The 19915-nt window shown below is 48.9% G+C and overlaps 2 protein-coding genes across 6 annotated transcripts in view; one reads left to right on the top strand and one right to left on the bottom strand.

Moving 5' to 3' along the window:
* Positions 1-409: 409 nt before the first annotated feature.
* LOC126490105 (NADPH-dependent 3-keto-steroid reductase HSD3B3-like) lies at positions 410-5957 on the top strand. The gene is made up of 3 exons (XM_050124798.1): positions 410-832; positions 2568-2732; positions 4784-5957. Exons 1-3 carry the CDS (start codon positions 688-690, stop codon positions 5593-5595), a joined length of 1122 nt encoding a protein of 373 aa, XP_049980755.1. The 5' UTR covers positions 410-687; the 3' UTR covers positions 5596-5957.
* Positions 5958-14798: 8841 nt separating this feature from the next.
* The window catches only part of Znf697 (zinc finger protein 697), a 40639-nt gene continuing 35522 nt past the window's right edge, over positions 14799-19915 (bottom strand). For all 5 annotated transcript variants that reach the window (XM_050124785.1, XM_050124786.1, XM_050124789.1 and 2 more), the window contains one exon: positions 14799-19437. In XM_050124785.1, the coding sequence (XP_049980742.1) occupies positions 18002-19437 (1436 nt within the window). In that variant the 3' untranslated portion in view covers positions 14799-18001. The remainder of the gene's footprint in view (positions 19438-19915) is intronic.

The raw sequence follows: 19915 nt of genomic DNA, 5'->3' as shown, positions 1-19915 counted from the left end.
ATTTCCTACCTGGCTCTATCCTGCCTTGCCATAGGCCAAAGAAGCTTTTTTTATCAACCAATGAGAGCAATACATATTGACAGTATACAGAAAGACATCCCACAGCATCTTGAAGGTTGGTACATCAAGCAAGAATGTAGAAGTCTTGTTCCGGTTTCTCATTCCTCACCCTGTGTATCTCTTCCTCCATATCCTTGGTGGCATCCTTCATAGGAAGCCAACCAATGTAAGCTTGGGTCTCTGAAGTCTACGGGAAGCTGCAGAAACTAGCCACACACAGTGAAGGGTTGTAGGACACAAGTGTGTGTGAAGTTTCTTAGAAGCACAGGTAAGACAGTCTTTGCCTTGGAAGTGGCAGCTAATATGAAAGGGGCAACTGTGGAGTACAGCCTGACACTGAGATCCAAAGGTGTCTCGGTGTCAGGGCTGATCTGAATTAGAGGTTGCACGCCTGGTGTCTGCTGTGAAACTGACCTTCTGCTGACTTTCTGAAAACGATCCCCACACTTTGGAATCACAGAAGTGATGTTATGAAGGAAGTGGTCAGGAAACACCTCTCTTCTACTATGTCATCACAGTAGAAACTCCATGAGTCTGTACCAATCAATTGCATCTCTCTCTCTCCCCGTCCCCAGGGTCACCGGACATCACACCTGTTCCCTCTGAGGTCTGCTTCCTGTGTGGACCATGCCCGGTTGGAACTTTCTAGTGACAGGAGCAGGAGGGTTTCTGGGCCAGAGGGTGGTCCGCATGTTGAGTCAGGAGAAAGAGCTGCAGGAGATCAGGGCCTTGTACAGGTCCTTCACTCCAAAACACAGGGAGAAGCTATCCAGTAAGTATCCTAGATTCTGGTGAACATGTACTAGGTGTGGGGAGGGGTCTCTTATCACCAAATAAAAACAGGTAGATCTGTAAAAGAGGCTCAACAGAGATAATCACAGTTGGTGCCGCATACGGTCAAGAAGACAACTGACTTCTCCACGATCCTGAAGCTAAAATAAGACAATGAAGGGTAGGCGTCCAGGTCTGGTGGTCTGTCCTTTAAAGGCTGGGATGTAGTAGCTTCTCTTGGGTTCTTCTACTGCAGCTCCACAGCGCAACATCAGCTCCACGATGTGGCACGGGAATTGCCATGTCCGTGGTGTCTTGGACAAGGTGTGAGACGTGACTCTACCACATAACACTCAAGTTATCCCCTCCTGCTATCTCAGGACTTTCCAAAGAACTGACGTGTGAGTCTACTTTATCCTGTGTCTGGGCTCCTCTGGCCCTGGCATATTAGCCCTTTTGACCCCATCTGTCTAAAGTCAGTAGCAAAGCAGAGAAGAGGAAAAAGCGCATAGGAAGAGACTCAGGTCCTGATATTTACCTCCATCCCAAAGGCTTCCCCCCATCCTTCTTACTTCAAGGCCTACTTGGGCTTGCCTAACAAGGGATGGGGGCCTAGAGTAGAGACATTCAGCAGAGGCTGGAGTCTATCCCGAGAGGGATTTCTCCTGATCTAGATTTCTACTTCTGCCTCTGTCTGAGAATTCTTTGGCATTCCTTGCAAATTCAGTTGGCCAGATTGTTACAAGAGAGTTGATTCCAAAGGAGTCTTGCTTTTAGAATGCACAGAGAAGTGAGGATGGATTGGGAGGAGACAGAGGAACAACAGAGCCATCCCTGGAAATATGTGTGTCTGCAGACATGCCCTGGAACTGTCTGCACTTTCTGGGGCACACTGTCAGTTTTGTGAACTAACTTAGGTGGCATTGTAATTGTTGGTATCATCCTCTAAATTTGAGAGGAACCTGAAGATAATCGATTGCTCCTAATGTAGTACGGTCCCTTGGAGGAAGCCTCATTTACAGTGCATCTACCTGATAAGAAATACTCACCTAAACCCTCACTGGAGCCCTTTCTGAGTTCTCTCATTGCCCCTCAAGTTTCCCCTTGTAATTGAGCTGACTCTCCATTTGGACTCAGCACAGACTCAGAAAGCATCAAGTCCTATCAGGGCGGGCCTGAATTTTCCATCTTTGTGCCCCCTTCTTCTGGACCCTCCTCACTGGAGTTCTGGAGGACACAGTCTGAGTAACCTGTTCTGGGTCCGGGTTACTCTTACGTGTTCATGCCTGAACATTCACAAACTAAGACTGCTATTACAGTCTTCCCACGCAGATTCTGCCTCTGCGTCTCCCTCAGCCCAAATCCACAAGTGATTCCCCTTCTCTGTCAATCAAATCCTACTTCTCCCTTTTAAAAGTTGAATACCACCACTTCTCCGATCGGTTTAATGAGTTTATGAGTTTCCATAACTCTATTTTCATATGCAAGGCACAAATGACATCTTCCTGCTCGGATTCATTTCCACAAAAGGATGGGGGTGGAAACGATGCTCCTTCCTTCCCTACAAATGCTGCATTCTGACTGCTGTGCATCTATAGTTCCTTCAGTAGAAAAGCCTCCTCCCCAGGATCCCCTGGCTCTGTGACTGCCCTTGGAGGCCTGGGCAACTGACACTGTGTCAGGAATCTTCCATTCCAAGCAGCAAGGTTTCCCAATGAGCTGTTTGTGTTTCTCAGAGCTGCAGACAAAAGCCAAGGTGACCGTGCTGAAGGGAGACATTTTGGATGCCCAGTGCCTGCAGAGAGCCTGCCAGGGCATCTCTGTTGTCATCCATACCGCGGGCGCTGTTGACATCTCGGGTGTCATTCCCAGGCAGACCATCTTGGACATCAATCTGAAAGGTACAGTACCTCAGGAAGACATGGAGTGAGTGGGGAAATCTGAATGGCCAAATAGCATGAGGACAGGAAGGGATGTGCCAACCATGGATCACCTGCTCTGCTCTGGGTTGCCTTGGCTTGCCAGCCCAGCAAGCAGAACTCGGGGCTATGGTGTTTAGAAGAAGACACTGGACTGAGAGAGGAGGGAACAGTGGCCCCACAGGCATTCAGGAGAGAAAAGACATAAAGTCACAGCCATAACACTCTGACTGCTAGGAAAGTTCTACTGTTCCTCCCTGCCAAAGTGAGGGGACATCATCTTCAAATGTTTGATGTCCATCTACCCACTGCCTCTCTGAAGCAGACCCTGGCCTTTCCTCTGTAGAGAGCCATCACAGCTACTCCAGAGGGGTCTGCCAAGAAATATAACCCACCACTTGTTTTCTTAAAAGCAACAGTTTTTCAATTTCCAAAATGCCATCTCTTGAGATCAGCATCAATCTCCTCTTGAAGACTGGTCCTAGCCAGAGCACAGTATCTTCCTCAAATACCCATCTCTAAATGCTTAGTGCCTCTGAAAGTAGATTCCAATATACTTTAATAAAGGACTTTACCATATAATATGATCACTCTGACCACCCCACAATCCCAAGTCAGTCTTCTTAGTACCACTGTGCTCCGAGGTCCTGCCTGGCATGTATGCTCCAGGTGACCTCCAGATTTAGTGACTCCAACTCCTTTTCCAAATCAATGAATTATTTGGGGATTCTCCATTACCAACTCAAAAGGAATACTTTGAATACTACCTAGCTTCTTCGCTCATATCCTGCACTGAGGCTGGTGCTGGGAATACTAAAATTCTCAATCCTGAATTAGTCTTTAAAAAAAATGAGAAAAAAATACCAGCCTTTAGTGTCTAATTGTGAGTGTATACTGCATCCCCAGGGGTACTGGTGCCCATAGGTAATCCTAGCACTCAGGAGGCTGAGTCAGGAAGATCATATCTTCCAGGACAGTCTGGATTGCACAGTCAAGAGAGTCTACCTGAAAAGTAAAATCAAAATACATATTGCTAATATTCTTATACCTGAGTGGGCATGCTGTAAGTTCTGCACTACTTCTGAGAAAATGTGTCTTGAATTTTTGGATTAAAAGCTGGCCCTCCTTTAATGAAAGGAAATGCATGAACATAAGTAACTGTTTGCTTTTATTTAGGGGAGGTATCTTTTTCAATTTTTTGTTGTTGTTGCTGCTTCTGGGAATCAAACCTTCAACACAAAACAAAGGCTCCACCACTGAGCAACATCCCCCAAATAAATGGGAATTTATTGGTGCCAGTTTTTAGAAAACAGAAAGGAATAATTTTCCAGAATGAAGATGCTGGCTTTTGTTTGTAGCTCCTTGAAACATAGTAGTCACCTGGAAAGAGGGACCCTCAACTGCAGAGTTGCTTCCATCAGATTGGCCTCTGGGGATATCCATGGGCTACTTTCTTGATTAATGATTGATATGGGAGGGCCCAGGGCCACTGTGAGCTCTCACCACTTGGCAGGTGGTCCTGCATTCTATGGGTAAGCTTGCTGGGCACAAGGGAAGCAAAGTAGTAAAGAACATTCCTCCATGGTTTCTGCCTTTGTTCCTGGGGTGACTTTCCTCAGTCAAACTTATCAGAACATCTAAACCATATATAAACTCTTTCACAGCAATAGAAAGCAAACTAAGACTCAGTGGCTCAGTGGGGCGGGCCTTGTCTAACATAAAGAAGAACCTAGGTTTGATCCCTAGCACTGAAAAGTAAGTACATGAGGAGAGAGAGAGAGAGAGAGAGAGAGAGAGAGAGAGAGAGAGAGAGAGAGAGAGAGTTTTATGAGTTCAGAAACCTAGTAATCCCTGTTTTCCAGAATCTAATTTGTGGCTATAGAATGGCAATTTGAGTCAAGATCAGGTAAGAAGGCATTTGGATCTGTAGCAGCCCTTCCAGTGGGGTTGAGGAGGCCATGAATCTGACATCATGGCCACAATGGGCCCTTTGGTTTATTTCCTGTTGGTAATGGCAAGCTTTCTGTGAGCAGGTACTCAGCTCCTGTTGGATGCTTGTGTGGAAGCCAGTGTTCCAGTGTTCATCTACAGCAGCTCAACATCCGTGGCTGGACCAAACTCCTACAAGGAGATCGTCCAGAATGCCTGCGAGGAAGAAAATCACGAAAACAAGTGGTCTGATCCATATCCATACAGCAAGAAGATGGCTGAGAAAGCAGTGCTGGCAGCTGATGGGCGCACCCTGAAAGATGGCGGCACTTTGCATACTTGCGCCTTAAGACTCCCATTCATCTATGGAGAAGGAAGCCAACCTCTTTGGGGCGTAATGAATAGAGCACTCGAAAACAATGGCCCTATTTGGCATATTTCCAAATTCTCTCTGGTCAACTCAGTGTATGTGAGCAATGGGGCCTGGGCACACGTTCTGGCTGCCAGGGGCCTACGAGACCCCAAGATGTCACCAAACATCCAAGGGCAGTTCTACTACATCTCAGATGACACTCCTCACCAAAGCTATGATGATTTATATTACAATCTGAGCAAGAAATGTGGTATCCACTTTGATTTTAGATGGAGCCTTCCTCTCCCCCTGCTGTACTGGCTTGCCTTCCTGCTGGAAGGGGTGAGCTTCCTGCTGCGTCCAATCTACCATTACCAGCCTGGCTTAACACGCTACGTGGTCACACTGTTAAATAGTGTGTTCACCTTCTCCTACAAGAAAGCTCAGCGAGATCTGGGTTATGAGCCGCCTGTCAGCTGGGAGGAAGCCAGGGAGAAAACTTCAGAGTGGATCGGGTCACTAGTGGAGCAGCACAAGGGGACACTGAGCACAAAGACTCAGTGATGTGACGATGGCAGGGACATGGCCCTGGGTGCCATCAGATCCTCAATAACAGGTCTAAGACACAACCCAACTTTTTCACTTCCCTTTGATATACTGGCCAACTTGTCTTCAGGTCACCAGAAGCCTTGCCAGCCTCTGGTCCAGCCACAACCTTCTGCCCAGCAAAACAGAGGCTGTGCCTCAGCTGCTACAACCAAAGACTCAGTTGCTGGCGCTGAACTGCCTGGAGCCTCTTGTAACTTAGATTTCCGCCAGTGTTTCCACTTCCCCTCTCTGAGACCCACAGCATTTCTTGTCTGGGAAGATTTCCATGGCTTCATAAAAGCTCGTGATAAAGAACAATAAAAGATATTAATGCCTAATCTGCAAAAGGCTGGTTTGCTCTATCTCATTTCTGGCTTTCCTTTCCATATCCACTTAAGGCTATAGTCAGAACAGAAACAGGATCTCACTCCTGCGTAGACGGGCCCAAGCACAGACTACTTGACTGTCCGAGAGTGCCTCGGTTCAGCATCACCAGGTCACAGACAGCATCTTGCCTGTGGTCTTAGGAAGTTCAAACCCTCCTCCCACTGAGTGGTAGCGCTCACAGTGGTTGTCAGTGGGTACCAGTAGAGCCCTGGATCATAGACCCTTCCTCGAGGGAAGAGTCTTGCCTCCCTTCATCTCCCTCTTTCTTACCCTTCTTACCAACTGTACGAGGGCCTGTTTAAAACCAGGACAAGCCTTAAGAGGTACCTGGGAGGGTGTGAGCACTGTGACAAATGGCTCTGGGCGTCAGAGATGATCTGAGAGTCTCTTTCTAGTGGATTCCCCCAAATGTACTTCCTCCTGAGCCTATAATAAAGATCTACAATCCTTTCCTCTAAATGTAACTGCCTCTCCTCTTGTCTTCCATGTCCCCATTTCCCATGCCCATATCCCTTTATTGCCTTAGCATCTTTCTCCCATGCCCACATCCTTCTACTGCCTTAGCATCTTTCTCCCGTGCCCACATCCTTCTATTGCCTTGCCCCCCCTTTCTTTCCCCCTCTCCCTCCTTCTCATCCCTCAGTTTCCCTGAGTATAGGAACCCAGTCAAAACAGGTTTGAGGTCTTACAGGAGAACTGAGTAAGTCGCTGACTACAGAACCCGCAGTTGAAAGAGGCCCTGTCTGCTCAGCCAGACACCATCAAACTGAAGGAGCTGTGGGGACACAGTATTGAGGGGGGGAAACTGTCTCTTGTCACGACTGGGTATTAACTTGCCTGCCTTTTGCTTTCACAGACAACACTAAAGTCTCACCCAACATCAAAACTTCTTTCTCACCCCGCATTAAATTAATGTTCATAGGAAGCCATTGTCTGGGACTGAGCTCCTCCTGTGCTAGGATCAAGAGACAAAACCACGCTGAAGTTCCTTACAGCAAACCAAACCTAAGAGTGTTTCCCTGATCACTGACATATCAGGAAACAGCATCACTTTCAAACAGGCTGTTCATAGCCTAGGAAGTCCACTTAGTCTCACGTGTACACAGAGGGTCATCTGGAAGTGTACGCTCTGCCTTGGTCATCTAGTTCTGCTTTCTTTGCCCTGCCTGGCCAAGAGATCCCTCGGTTCAGCTCCCTGGACGATGTCCTATGGTATAAAAGGAAGAGTTACCTTGGAACATAAATCCCAAGGAAGATTTCTTTCTAACCACAGTTGGTTATATGATTATGTGTTGACTTCTGCATCCATAGATTCCTTGAGCTGGACAGTCACTAAGGATATGGCCCCAGCAGCCACTGTCTAGAAGGAAGGGGGAAATGTTCTCCCTTCAAAGACACAAGGGAAAGCTCTCACTGGGCATCCAGGTTGGGGCGCACAAAGCTGAAGACTGGTGCACATACACCCCAGGCAGCTTGTACAGAGTGAGTGTCCATCAACCCTGGGTAAACTGAACACCTTCCATAAGCAGGTTCTATTAGCTCAGAAGGAAGTGATTCCGGTGATGTATGGGAAAGGATCTTCAATCTTGATTTCAGCCTATTGAAATCCCTCACTGAATCCACCGGACGGTTTTCTCAGGGGAAAGCAGTCTCCCAAGGTCTAACCAGGGTGGCTGGAAAGAAAGGAAACTGGTTTGTGTATCTAGCCTGACAACCATAAGGCCTTAGAATGCTTTGGATAACGAAGACCCCCTTACCTACTCAATCTAAACACAGAGCGGTAGTTGAAGGCCTTCGCAAGGGGGCCATGTACTACAATGCAAACTACCACAAGGAGGCAGTAAAGGCTCAAAAAAACCAGCACCTGCCCCAGCCTGTGAGCCCCCTTCCTTTTTCCCCTGGATTATGCAGTCTGTGGTCATGGAATAAGGGAAGCACAGGGCAGAGCTCCCCCACGGATTTAAGTGTGGTGTGCATATGACTGAAGGAATGGAACTGAGCAGAAGTCGTCCGGGAAAGTTTCAGGAGACAGGTGGGACTTGGAAAGGCGAGTCAGGTTGATCCGTGCAGGGCGGACAGCCCGAGAGATGGTGCAGAGGAGGTGTGTTGAAGTGGGGGAGGGCCGAGGTGAGTAAAGACATTGGACACCACTGAAGTAGAGTTTGCTGAGAGTCGGGACCTGTCCTGGGTGCCAGACAGAGTTGGGCACTAGACAAGGGTGGCCTCTGGGGGACCCAGCAGAGTGTCCAGTGAATGGTTTGTTTTAAGAGACCATCTGCAGGACAATGGCCAGAGGCAATGCTTGGTCTTAGTTTGCCAAGTACTGGAGTGTGAGCCTTGGGAAGTAGAGAACACACAGCTCAAGGAAGAGGGTGGGAGGCTCCTGCTCCCCGGTATGAGTGTGGAGTCCTGTTTCTTAACAAGATGATGGGAGGCAACAGTGGCGTAACTGTTTCCCCTTGGTGTGAGTCCCACGCATATACGTCATCAAAACCCGAACCTTCAGAAAACTTGATACAAGCTTTCATTTTAAAGACATGCTATTTGACAGAAAAGAAGTAAGCAAGCTAAGAAAACGCATTTGATGCTGAACCTGGGGCTCTGACCTCAGTCTTCTATCCCCGATCTAGGCTTATAGTCTAGTAGAGGTGGGGAAAGCGACATTGGGCAGGGGCTCTAGACAGGAAGGTGCTCAGCGTCCTGAAAGCAGTCAAGTGCAAAGGGAGGGCAGTATTCTAGCTGGATGAGGGAAGTAGAAACCGTCATCTTTAGCAATGGATAATGACGTCAGTGGGTAGGCCCCAGGCCCCGCTCAATGTGCTATGAAAAGCAGTAAGCATTTGCGTTCAGCTTCCTGGGGCAGATGAATTTGAAAAGATGAGGGGACACCCCTAGAATCTAATAGTAAGATGGAGGTCTGCTGCGTGTGACTGTAGCAAAACGGAATTCAGGTCTAGTGAGGCAAGCCTGGGGCTGAGTGGACGAGACACCAGGGAGGAATAAGTTTCCTCACTGCTAACCCAGGGCACACTTGCCTCAGATACGAAACCGACGTCACACAGCCACCTCTGCTGGTTAGTTATAACTATCGTCTTGACATGACCTGGACTCTCCTGGGAAGACAGTCTTTACAAGGAAGTATGTAGAACAGGTTGACCCTGTGCATGCCTGTTCTTAATCAAGGTGAGAAGGTGTGGGAGTGAAGAAAGCTACGGGGAGCAGAAGCAGCAGGCAGGCTGCATGGATGCATTTACACCTCTGTGCTCTTGACTGTGTATGTGACCAACCTCTTAAGTCTCTGCCTTGATTTCGATGGACCATAAGCTGTGACAGTATGCCAAATAAAACTCTCTCCCCTAGGTTGCTTCTGGCCAGGGAACTTGTCACAGCAACAGAAGTGACTTCAGCATTTCAGCAAGCCTTCTAAGTCATCATTATGGGAATCGGGGTGCACTGGGGAGCACAGCAGAAAAAAGGGCTCATTCACATGACCTGTAAAAGAGGGGACATGATAAGGAGAGGAAGGAGGGAGGGAGGAAAGGAGGAAGGGAGGGAGAGGGAGACAGAGGGAGGGAAGGGGCGACAAAGGGAGGGGGGAGAGGGAGACAGAGGGAGGGAAGGAGGGACAAAGGGAGGAAGGGAGGGAGGCACAGGAAAGGAGATAGACAGACCTGAGAAGACACAGAAGACTTCCATGAGAGCAAATATCAGCTACAAAGTAACAAGAAGGGAAATCTGATAAAGTTCTAAAATAAAATAATACCCATGGCTCTGTTGTGCTATTTAAATTTAAGAAAAAAAAAAAAACAAGGGAAGTTTGACTTTAAAAGTTGACATACCTTAACTCTTCAACTCACAGGAGGGACACCTTCAGGGAAGTAGGAATCAATCCTCTGGAGGGAAGCACTTTGTACAACATTGACATTGTGAGGAATCCCGCACTCCCACCTAAGTCAGGGTCTCCATACAGCCCTGGCTCTCCTGGAACTCACCATGTAGACCAGGCTTGTTCCGCTCACAGAGATCCACCTGCCTCTGCCACCTAAGCACTGCTATTAAAGGTGTGGGCCACCACAGGCTGGAAGTTCTCTTCCTTTTTGACAGTCAAGAATCTCACACAAAGGTAATGAGCCTGGACTAGAGACAGTTTTCTGAGGCCTGAGAGGTGGAGGAAAGGGGAGGAGAATGCAAAGAGAACGCCCACTCTCCCCAAACGCCCTGGGTTTCTGAAGACTCAGCCAAGGACCCGCTCTGCAGCCCTAAGGCTCCCTGTCAGTGACAAGCACCCTGGCTCCTCAGCTGTGGATACAAGGACCTACACCAGTGAACCAAACCCTGCCAGCATGATCGCCGGGGCCTGCGGGAGCCTGAGGGCTGGGGCCTGATGGCATCCTGTCATGGACACCAGCCACAAAGGCAGAAGCCTCTAAAGCACTTGGTTTTGTACTTGCCAGAGTCTGGAAGTCATTGTGTAATTATTAGAACATCTCCTAGTGCTCTGGGCATGGTACTGGTGTGCAGGGCCCTGTACTTGGCTGAAGAGTCTATACGGGGGGGCCACAGACTTAACTTTACATTCAGTGGCCAAAATGTGCCACTAATGCCGACTGTGATCAACTTTCTTCCAGCCTGACACAATGGACTCCTCAAGTCCCCACTTGTCAATGAGGACACGGAGGCTTTGGAGCTGAAGGGACTGGTGTAAGCCTCCTCAGCGGTGGTAGTGTCAATGAAAATGGCTCCCATACGCTCACAGGGAGTGGCGGTGGTGGGCAGTGTGCCCTTGTTGGAGGAAGTGTGTCACTGGGGTTGGGCCCTGAGGTTTCAAATGTTGGAGGCAGCCCAGTGTCTCTTCCTGCTGCCTGCTGATCCAGATGTAGAACTCTCAGTTCCTTCTCCAGCACCATGTCTGACTGCATGTTACCATGCTTGGAGGGGAAGCCCAGCCAATCACCTTGCTTGAATGGCGGGATCCCCTGAGGTTATTATTTACTTAGAAATATTGTGGGTGTGCTCCCCGCCTTCCCTTCTGTTTCCTGCTCTTCGTTGGAACCTTGGTTTTGTAAGTTATTCCCTTCTTCCCCTTAATAAAGCTGATATTAAAGTTAGCCTGATTAATCCTATTTGCTGGTCAGTTACGCCGCATCACATGCTTCCCACCATGATGACAATGAACTAAACCTCTGGACTGTAAGCCAGACCAATTATATGTTTTCTTTCATAAAATTGCTGTGGTCATGGTGTCTCTTCACAGCAATAAAAACGCTAAGACACCAAGTCATCAGCAGCGGAGTTGAGCTGAACTCCAATTTCCCTACTCATTTGCTAAAGAAAAGGCTAGCATGCTGGGATGAAAGGGGGGAGACTATAGACCTGTGAGCACAGGGCTAGGAGCACACACATCTGGGGAAGGGGGTGCAGCCAGAAGCGGAGGGATTACTTCACAGTATCTGCCTTTACCAACACTGGAACATGCTTGAGACACACCCTACCTCCATCAGGGCTGCTGTGGCCTGAACACATCCCGTTTCTCTATCCACTGTCCCTATGGCATCCCCATGACCCCTGCTTTGAGCTCCCCTTCCCCCAGGGAGTTGTCAGGCTCCAAGTAGGGTTGCCGCTTCTCTGCTTCTCTCTGCCAAGCACCTGTCACAGGACAGTGTGGTTACTCAGTAACTCCTCTGTCAACTTCCTCCTCTGAGGATTCTGGGAGGGCACCACAGGAGCCCTGACCTGGCAACCCATACTCAGCTAGTTCTCAAACCTATCCCAGAATAATGTTGAAGAGAAGGAAATAGAACTGGGGGAGAGGGGCAAGGTGAACAGGGTGTTTGGAAATGCTTCAGAGGTTGTCCCTGACCCCACCTAGAATGAATGCTGACTTTGCCAGCCCTCAGCTAAGAAAAAAGTAGGCAAGGCCTTGCTTTTCGGAGGCCTCAAAGACACCAGACAATGAAAAGATGGTTTGCCTGCTCTGCCTCCTCCAAAATGGGGAAGAGCCGTTTTCTGTTAAGTCCTGAATCTGTGAGTTGGTATGCTGCATGAGAACAAAGCCATGTGAGGACATAGTCTCCCACTTCTCCACCCAACTGGCAAATGCACCTATTAAAAAGGGGCCACCGTGCTCCTCTAAGGACCTTAAAGGACATGGGGCAAGGAGGAGCTCGGGAAAGTCAGCCCATCGCCTGATATGTAGCCTCCTAAGTGGCGGCACTGCCTGCTCAGTCAGCACGTCATGAGCTCCAGTGTTCCCTGGGTGAAATTAAAGCTTTTGGCAGTCACTAGATTGTCACTAGGCTGTCAGATACAGAGGGGAAAACCAATAATGGCTTTCTCCTTATCAGATGGGCTCTTAGAAAGGCCAGAGTCTTCCTTGAGATACCTGCTACTTGTTGGCAAAAAAAAAATCGATCCTGCTCACCCCGATTAATTGATAGCCAGGTTTAAATAATGAAGCCATAAATTTAGTTAAAGCGTGTCTAGTCTAGCCTCAATCCAGCAAACTTGAGAACTCCAAGGTGTGCAGACAAAGTAGCTCTGGCTACTCTAAACTGAAACAACACACCGGGAAACAACACACCAATTTCCTAGTTTTGCTTGTTGTATGGTCTGTAAATTGTTATTGAGGCTGGCCTAAAATTCATGATACTCCAATACCACCAGTCTCCCGAGTGATGGGATCACAAGTATATGCCACCACTCCTCACTGACCCTGCTGCCCTCCGTGAAGAGAGGCTTAGCTGTGGGTTGGGAATGCAGTTCAGTTGGAACAATGCTTGTTTAACTTATATAAAATCCTGGGTCCAGTTGCCAGCCATGCATAAAACCGGGTGTGATAGTGTACAGCTGTCATCCCAGTACTTGTGAACCGGAGGCCAGAAGGATGGGAAGTACAAGGTCATCCTTCACAAGGCTCGCCCATGCCAAAGCTCTGGGTTTCATTTCAGTTTCCTGAGATGCTGTAGGACTAATAGCCTCTCTGATTAAAGTCAGGCTTGGTGAGAAACCTAGCTCTCTCCGTCTCCTCTTTGCCTGCCTGTGACCCTGGTAGGAGGTCACTGTGAATGTTAAAAGATATGGTAATAATTCTCAGAATTTTTTCTTCAAGATCTCTCCCTAGGAGCTGCTAAGTCCATGTTTTCATGTGGCTAGGCTCAGGCTAGCTAAGGCCGTCAGTGTTTCTCAGCCCTCCTAACGCTGCAACCCTTTAATCCAGTTCCTCAGGCTGCAGTGACCCCCAACCAGGAAATTATTTCCGTCACTACTTCATAACTGTAATTTTGCTACTGTTAGGAATCATAAACACCTGTGTTTTCCAATCAACCCCATGAAAGGGTCATTCAACCCCCCAAGGGGATCATGACCCACAGATTGAGAACCACCGAGCTAAGGTGAAGACCCTTGGGTATTATCAGTAATCATTAATACAAATTATTGAGAGCCAAGGCAAAAGACATATTATTGTCTCCTCCCTTCTATATAACTTATTTTCCTTGAATCTTCCATCAAACCACCACCATCCATAGACTGCTAACTCTGGGAATAGAAAGCAGTGATAGGCACGTGAAGACATCCCCCTCCCCCTACAGGCGTGCTAGCTTCACTGTGCTGCACTGAGTTACTGTGAAGGGTGAAGTTCAGTTTGTGATAACCGGTTCCGGGCTGATCCGGGATCCACCAGTGTTCTAGTGCCGGACTCGGCAACTTCATCAATTGTGTAGATGCATAAGCCCGAGCCCTTTGGAGACCGGAAGGCCATGAGTGAATTCCAGACATCCAACATGGAAGTATTTATACTGGTGGGGATTGCCTTGATCTGATTCAAAGTGTGCTCTGGTTCTTTCCTTTGGAATAAGAAAACACGTACCTTTTTTTTTTTTATTTTATTATACAGGAGCCCACAGTTGAGAGAGAGGCTTTGGATATTTTAAAGAGCTGGAGATCTCAAAGTGTTTGAATGTTTTAAAGATGGTTGGGCTTTTAAAGTTATACTGCTTTATTTTATGGTATTGAGATCTTGGTGACAAAAATGAGGGAGAATGTTGGCTTCATAGTGGTGTGTTTGGATAAAAAACAAGGGGTCAATTGTGCTGGTTAGACCATACATACATCATCTGCGGAGAGGAAACCGTGACTGAGAAAAAAGGCCTCCACAAGATTGACCAATGGGCAAGTCTGTGCCGCCTTTTCTTAATAATGATTGATGGTGGAAGGGAGCAACCCACTGTGGTTAGAGCCACCCTAGGGCAGGTGGTCCTGAGTCAAAAAGCAATTCAGGACAAGCAGAGCAAGCCACAGGGAGCAAGGTTCCTCCATGGTCTCTGCTTCAGTTCCCACCGCTAGATTCCCACGCTGTCCTCTATTCATGACGGGAAAAAGTCATGTAAACCATGTCCTTGCCACACTGTTTTTCGCCGTGGTGTTTTATCACAGTCATAGAGAGCAAACTAGGATGTGTGTGTGTGTGTGTGTGCACAAATACATATATGGATTAGAAATTATGAATCCGTGTCTTACTACTAGATCAGGCTGACCTCATACTGGCATTCATTCTGTGGTAGCCTCTTGTCGCCTGTCCATCCTCCACCCCCTGCTAGGCTGTGCCTTTTAAAGGGACGACAGTAAATATTTTAGGATTATGGCCCATGTGGTTTCTGTCCCAATTACTCAGCTTTGCACGAAAGTCTCCATAGACAGTTTGTAAGCATGGATGCATGGGTGTAACCGCATTCCAGGTACGTTCCACGTAGAAGAGTCAAATGCGAGACACATAATAACGAAGAATGACAAAAGACCGATATGAATTTAATGACAAATATCCCATATTCATTGCTGGACACCAGGATGCTGTCCAAGGAGCCACCATTAAATAAAACAACCTGCAAACAAGGTTCTCACATCCACAAGCACACTCACGCGGAATCGGGTACTCCTTGGATCATTAAATTACTTACTACTTTAACAACAGATATGACAGAGCACAGCAAGGAAAAGTGTGCACAGACTTCAGAACACAGCTCAGATTGTCTATGGACATAGTTTTTTTTTTAATTTTTACTTTTCACATATATACAGCCTCTAGACTGTCAAGCGACCACGTGGCTCAAAGGGCTAACTGCTTATCTTCTTCTGCCTCAGAACTACGTCATTTAAGCCCAGAAACTACGCTGGGTTTTGCTTAGTGACAGACAGCAAAGGAAGCCTGCTTTTGGCCAAACTCCCCAGGAAATAAATAGTACAAGGGCCTCCAATATCAATCATGAGTTGGAGGGAGGAATCTTTAACATTTCAAGCATGAACCACGGTCTCCAGGGGATCCTGAAGAAACGCTATTATTCTAAGATGGAAGACGAGAAAGAACCACCTGGGTGCATGGAATCTCACCTAATGCGGGCATGTTCCCTGAAGAAGTAAGAGAATTAAAGTCACATTTAAATCCACCACTGGCGCAGTGCATGGGTGGCTGAACGGCCTCTCCTGCTGAAGGGTTTGCTCAGCATAGGTATGAACACAGTAGCTGATTCTCTTGCCCGTGGTAACAGAAAGAACAGGAACAGGAGAAGCCCAAGGATTTCTACCGCCATGGCTTCACACCAGCTTGCATATCCACTCCTCACTGAACCCACTCTAAAGTTGCTGGTGTGTAACACATTTGATAATGGCTATATCTCTGTGTAATGGTGATAACAAAAGGCAAAAAAAAATAAAAAACCAAAGTGGCTAAAAATGTATATGAAGGATCAAAAGTTGGACAAGATTTCATTGGCACATGCTTGAGCAAATTTAAAACAGCCAGAAGAGGTAGATGTGTATTAAAAAATAAAACAAAACAAAAACAATAAGCTGGTCTCAGTGGCACTTGCCTGTAATCCCAGCACTTGGTAGGCAGAGGCAGGTAGATGTCTGTGAGTTTGAGGCAAGACTGGTCTACATAGTGAGTTTCAGGACAGCCAGAACTATGTAGAGAGACCCTGTCTCGAAAGAAAGAAGGAAGGAAGGAAGGAAGGAAGGAAGGAAGGAAGGAAGGAAGGAAGGAAGGAAGGAAAGAAAGAAGGAAGGAAGGAAGAAATTTAAGATTACTTACAAATTGCCTGTATTAAGTGGTCTCATTCACTTTGCATTCAGACTACAAGAGTCAGAATAAAGAATGGGCACAGACTGCACATGTAACTCTTCACTCAAAGAGGACCAGAGAGAGCTCTTGTTTTATATAAAAATAAAAATAAAAACTATCCCTAGTGTGAGTATCTCTGAACAATAAAAAGATTCAGTGGACATGATCAGCAGGCAATATACAAGCCCGGATGTTCTCCAGATTGTTCTTAGAATGATAGAAAACATGCTTCCCTACAGCCCCCTACAGTAAAGAAGATCATTACTAAAACACAAATGATCAAGTAGAAATCACTAGCATTCACAGAATCTTCACCAAAACTGTAAAAACAATCTTCTAGTTTTCCCCCTTCAACTGTGCCCAACAGTTGGAGGCTCCATGAACAGTCTAGGGTAATAAGTTTCAGTGACGGTAACTTCACGGCCTGCCACGACACTGACTTCTACAGGCTAACCTAGGGGAGGGGTTTTCAGTGTAACCAAAATCTATACAAGTCATCTGCCTACAGCTCCCTACTAGAAATAGAGCCTAGTGAGGACACTGGAATCGGGTGACAAAGGCCAGCTTTGTCAATAAGGACATCTTTGGTCCTTCTAGGCTTTTATGTCTCCCATCAAGCACGAGAATGCTCAGTGTTCTCGCTGTATTATATAAATCAGAGAACGTAACTCATCCTAGCAACCGAGCTGGGGAACACAAAGGGTCAGGCTCTACCACCCACGTCAGGAGGCTCACCACACTCTGACCCCAGATTTTCCCAAGCCAGAGTTTGTAATACTGATTGACCTCCCGAGCTTGTGAGAAACACGCGCAATCCTTAGAAAGCGTAAAACACTTTGTAAATACTAAAGTGCTGTTTTGGCAACTGTGTAACTAGAAAACATTCGTTTGTGCTATTTGGCCACGTTGCGTTCCCACCTCTCCCTGTCTCTCCCCTCCACATGTAAATCCGTGCCTCTCATATGTGGAGGGAAAAGGGGACGCCCCTGTCTGGACTAGATCCCTCATTAACTTGTGAGGGAAGTTGGGGTTCATGGGGTCACGCACATGCAAATGAAGGCATCCCAGCCTGTGAACTCAGCATTTTTGCAATTTCCACGTGAAGCCAGTAAAACTGAGCTGCCTGCCTTTTGTGAACAGGTTTCTCAGGCAGCTGTTGATGGTCTTCATGTGCCAAGCCGGACTAAGACGGGCCAAGTCCTGACTTACACGGGGCTCAGGGTCATCCATCCACCTAGGCAACCCTGAACCAACACGAAGAAGCAAGTGCAGGATTTCCTAACAAATCTGGGAATCAGTTGCTAAACCCAAGAAGTCTAAACCCAAGGTTGCTTCCTGAAACTGTGCAGTTTTTCTGCTCAATTTTCCCTGGATGTCTCAAAATAGCAGCTAACTGTGGCTCACAGGGAAGGAAGTGGATACTAAGCACCCTCTTCTGTAGCGATGAGAAGGATCTGACTAAAGCTGAGAGGAGGGGTGTCACAGGCTTATTCCTACCCGCGTATTTTTGTATCCCCATAACTCTAAACCAATCACCTCTCCCGGTTCCCACAAACACGGCAGTTCAACCCTCTCTACCCAGTCCCAAATCCCCTCCCTCGGGGATCCTCCAGGCGTCTATTCACCCAAGCTTTTCATTCCTTACAGTGAGTATTTAAGTAAACCATCAACTCAAGCACATCTCCTAAGAGTTACTTCGATGGAGGAGGTAGGCACCTCGAAATAATAACTCTTATTAACCATTCCCTGGGGGAGGGGAGCAAACATTAAAAGGCTCTCTCAGACACTCTTAGGCTGTCCCTCCCACTCCTTCCCCCACATCTGCAGGATCAGTAACCTAGCCATCTACTCCCAGTGTTGGGACTCTTTGGGAACCCCGCCCTAGCACAGGTGCAACTTCTGGTGCTGCGCAAGGTGCGTCTTGTAGCGGAAGCCCTTGCCGCAACCCGCGCACTTGTGAGGCTTGTTGCCGGTGTGGATGCGCCGGTGGCGGATGAGGTGGGAGCTCTGGATGAAGCTCTTGCCGCACTCGATGCACGTGTAGGGCTTCTCGCCCGTGTGCGTGCGCTGGTGCTGCGTGAGCGTGGAGAAGTCGCTGAAGCGCTTCTCGCACTGGCTGCAGCGGAAGGGCTTCTCGCCGGTGTGCACGCGCAGGTGGTTGACGAGGTGCGAGTTGCGGCCAAAGCCCTTGCCGCACTCGCGGCACACGTAGGGCCGCTCGCCCGAGTGCGTGCGCTTGTGCGTGAAGAGGTGCGAGCTCACGCTGAAGGTCTCGCCGCACTCGGAGCACATGTAGGGCTTCTCGCCCGTGTGCACGCGCTGGTGCTTCACCAGGTCCGAGCGCCAGCTGAAGCGCTTGCCGCACTCGCCGCAGCCGTGCGGCTTCTCGCCCGTGTGGATGCGCTGGTGGTTGGCGAGGTGCGAGCGGCGCACGAAGCCCTTGCCGCACTCCCCGCACGCGAAGGGCCGCAGCGCCGCCGCCGAGCCCGCCCCGCTGGCCGCCGCGTGTGCCCGCCGGTGGCTGAGCAAGTGCGAGCTCAGGCTGAAGGCTTCGCCGCACTCCGGGCACGGGTAGGGCTTCTCGCCCGTGTGCAGGCGCCGGTGCTTGAGCAGGTCGGCCCGCCAGCTGAAGCTCTTGCCGCAGTCGGCGCACAGGTTGGGCCGCTCGCCCGTGTGCAGCCGCAGGTGGTTGGTTAGGTAGGTGTTGCGGCTGAAGCCTTTGCCGCACTCGCCGCAGCGGAAGGGCTTCTCGCGAGGGGGCCGGGCCAGCGCGGACCCGGTCCCGAAGTCGCCGGCCACGCCCATGCCCATCATCCCCACCACCCCACCGCAATCGGCAGCCAAGCCGAAGGGCTCCAGGCTGGCCACCGCTGCTGCCTCTGCCAGACGGTGGATGCGCTGGTGCTGCAGGAAGGCGGCGCCGGGGCTGAAGCTCTCCCCGCAGTCTGGGCAGATGGTGGGCGCGTCCATGATGCTGGCCATCAGGCTGTCGAGTTCTCCGAGGTCCATGGCCATGGGGTGATGGAGCCGGTGGAAACGGCGTTGGGCAGGTTTGTCACCTCGGTGTCGACCCCCCAGGGAGAGGTGACGCCTCCAGGGAAGCACCGGAGGAGTCAACTGTTCATCTTCCTCCATCAGCCGGTTCTCCCCAGCGCTTTCCTCCTCTTCCTCTTCCTCCTCCTCCTCCTCTCCCCGGGGACTCCGGGATATACTGTCAGATTCTGACAGGCCTGGGAACAGTGTCATGTCAGGCACACCAGGCTGGTCGTCCTCTTCCTCACGGATGACAGCCCCTTCTTCCTCACTCAGCAGACCCTCTGCAACAGACAAGTTGGCAATTTGGGTCAATTAGACCTAGTGTACAAAGGTATTCTAGGAGAACTGCCCTTCAAAGATTGGGAGCCAAGGGAGTAATAATAATGCTCCTCCCCGGTACTCTCAAACACCGTCGCCCCAGTTCCCCAGTCTCCTTACACTTCAGTCTCTTTCCCAGCGGTCTCCTCAAGGTAAGAACTAAAGGACAGTGAACTCTGCAGGACCACCAGCCAGTCTTTGGGCAGTCCCCACCTACTATACACCCTAGGATCTGCTTAGCTGGGTCACTGAAGTCTGCAGATGGCCAGCTAAGATGGGGACTCAGGAGATAAAGTTCTGTCTCCAGAAAAGGAAGAAAAATAATTGTATTTGAGGGGCTGGAGAGATGGCTCAGAGGTTAAGAGCATTGCCTGCTCTTCCAAAGGTCCTGAGTTCAATTCCCAGCAACTACATGGTGGCTCACAACCATCTGTAATGAGG

This window comes from Alexandromys fortis, unplaced genomic scaffold (assembly GCF_014885135.2).
Source record: "Alexandromys fortis isolate MF-2015 unplaced genomic scaffold, M_Fortis_MF-2015_v1.1 scaffold_235, whole genome shotgun sequence".
In the NCBI taxonomy this organism is placed as follows: Eukaryota; Metazoa; Chordata; class Mammalia; order Rodentia; family Cricetidae; genus Alexandromys; species Alexandromys fortis.
The sequence above is the reverse complement of the archived record's forward strand: the minus strand, read 5'-3'. Positions and strand labels throughout refer to the sequence as shown.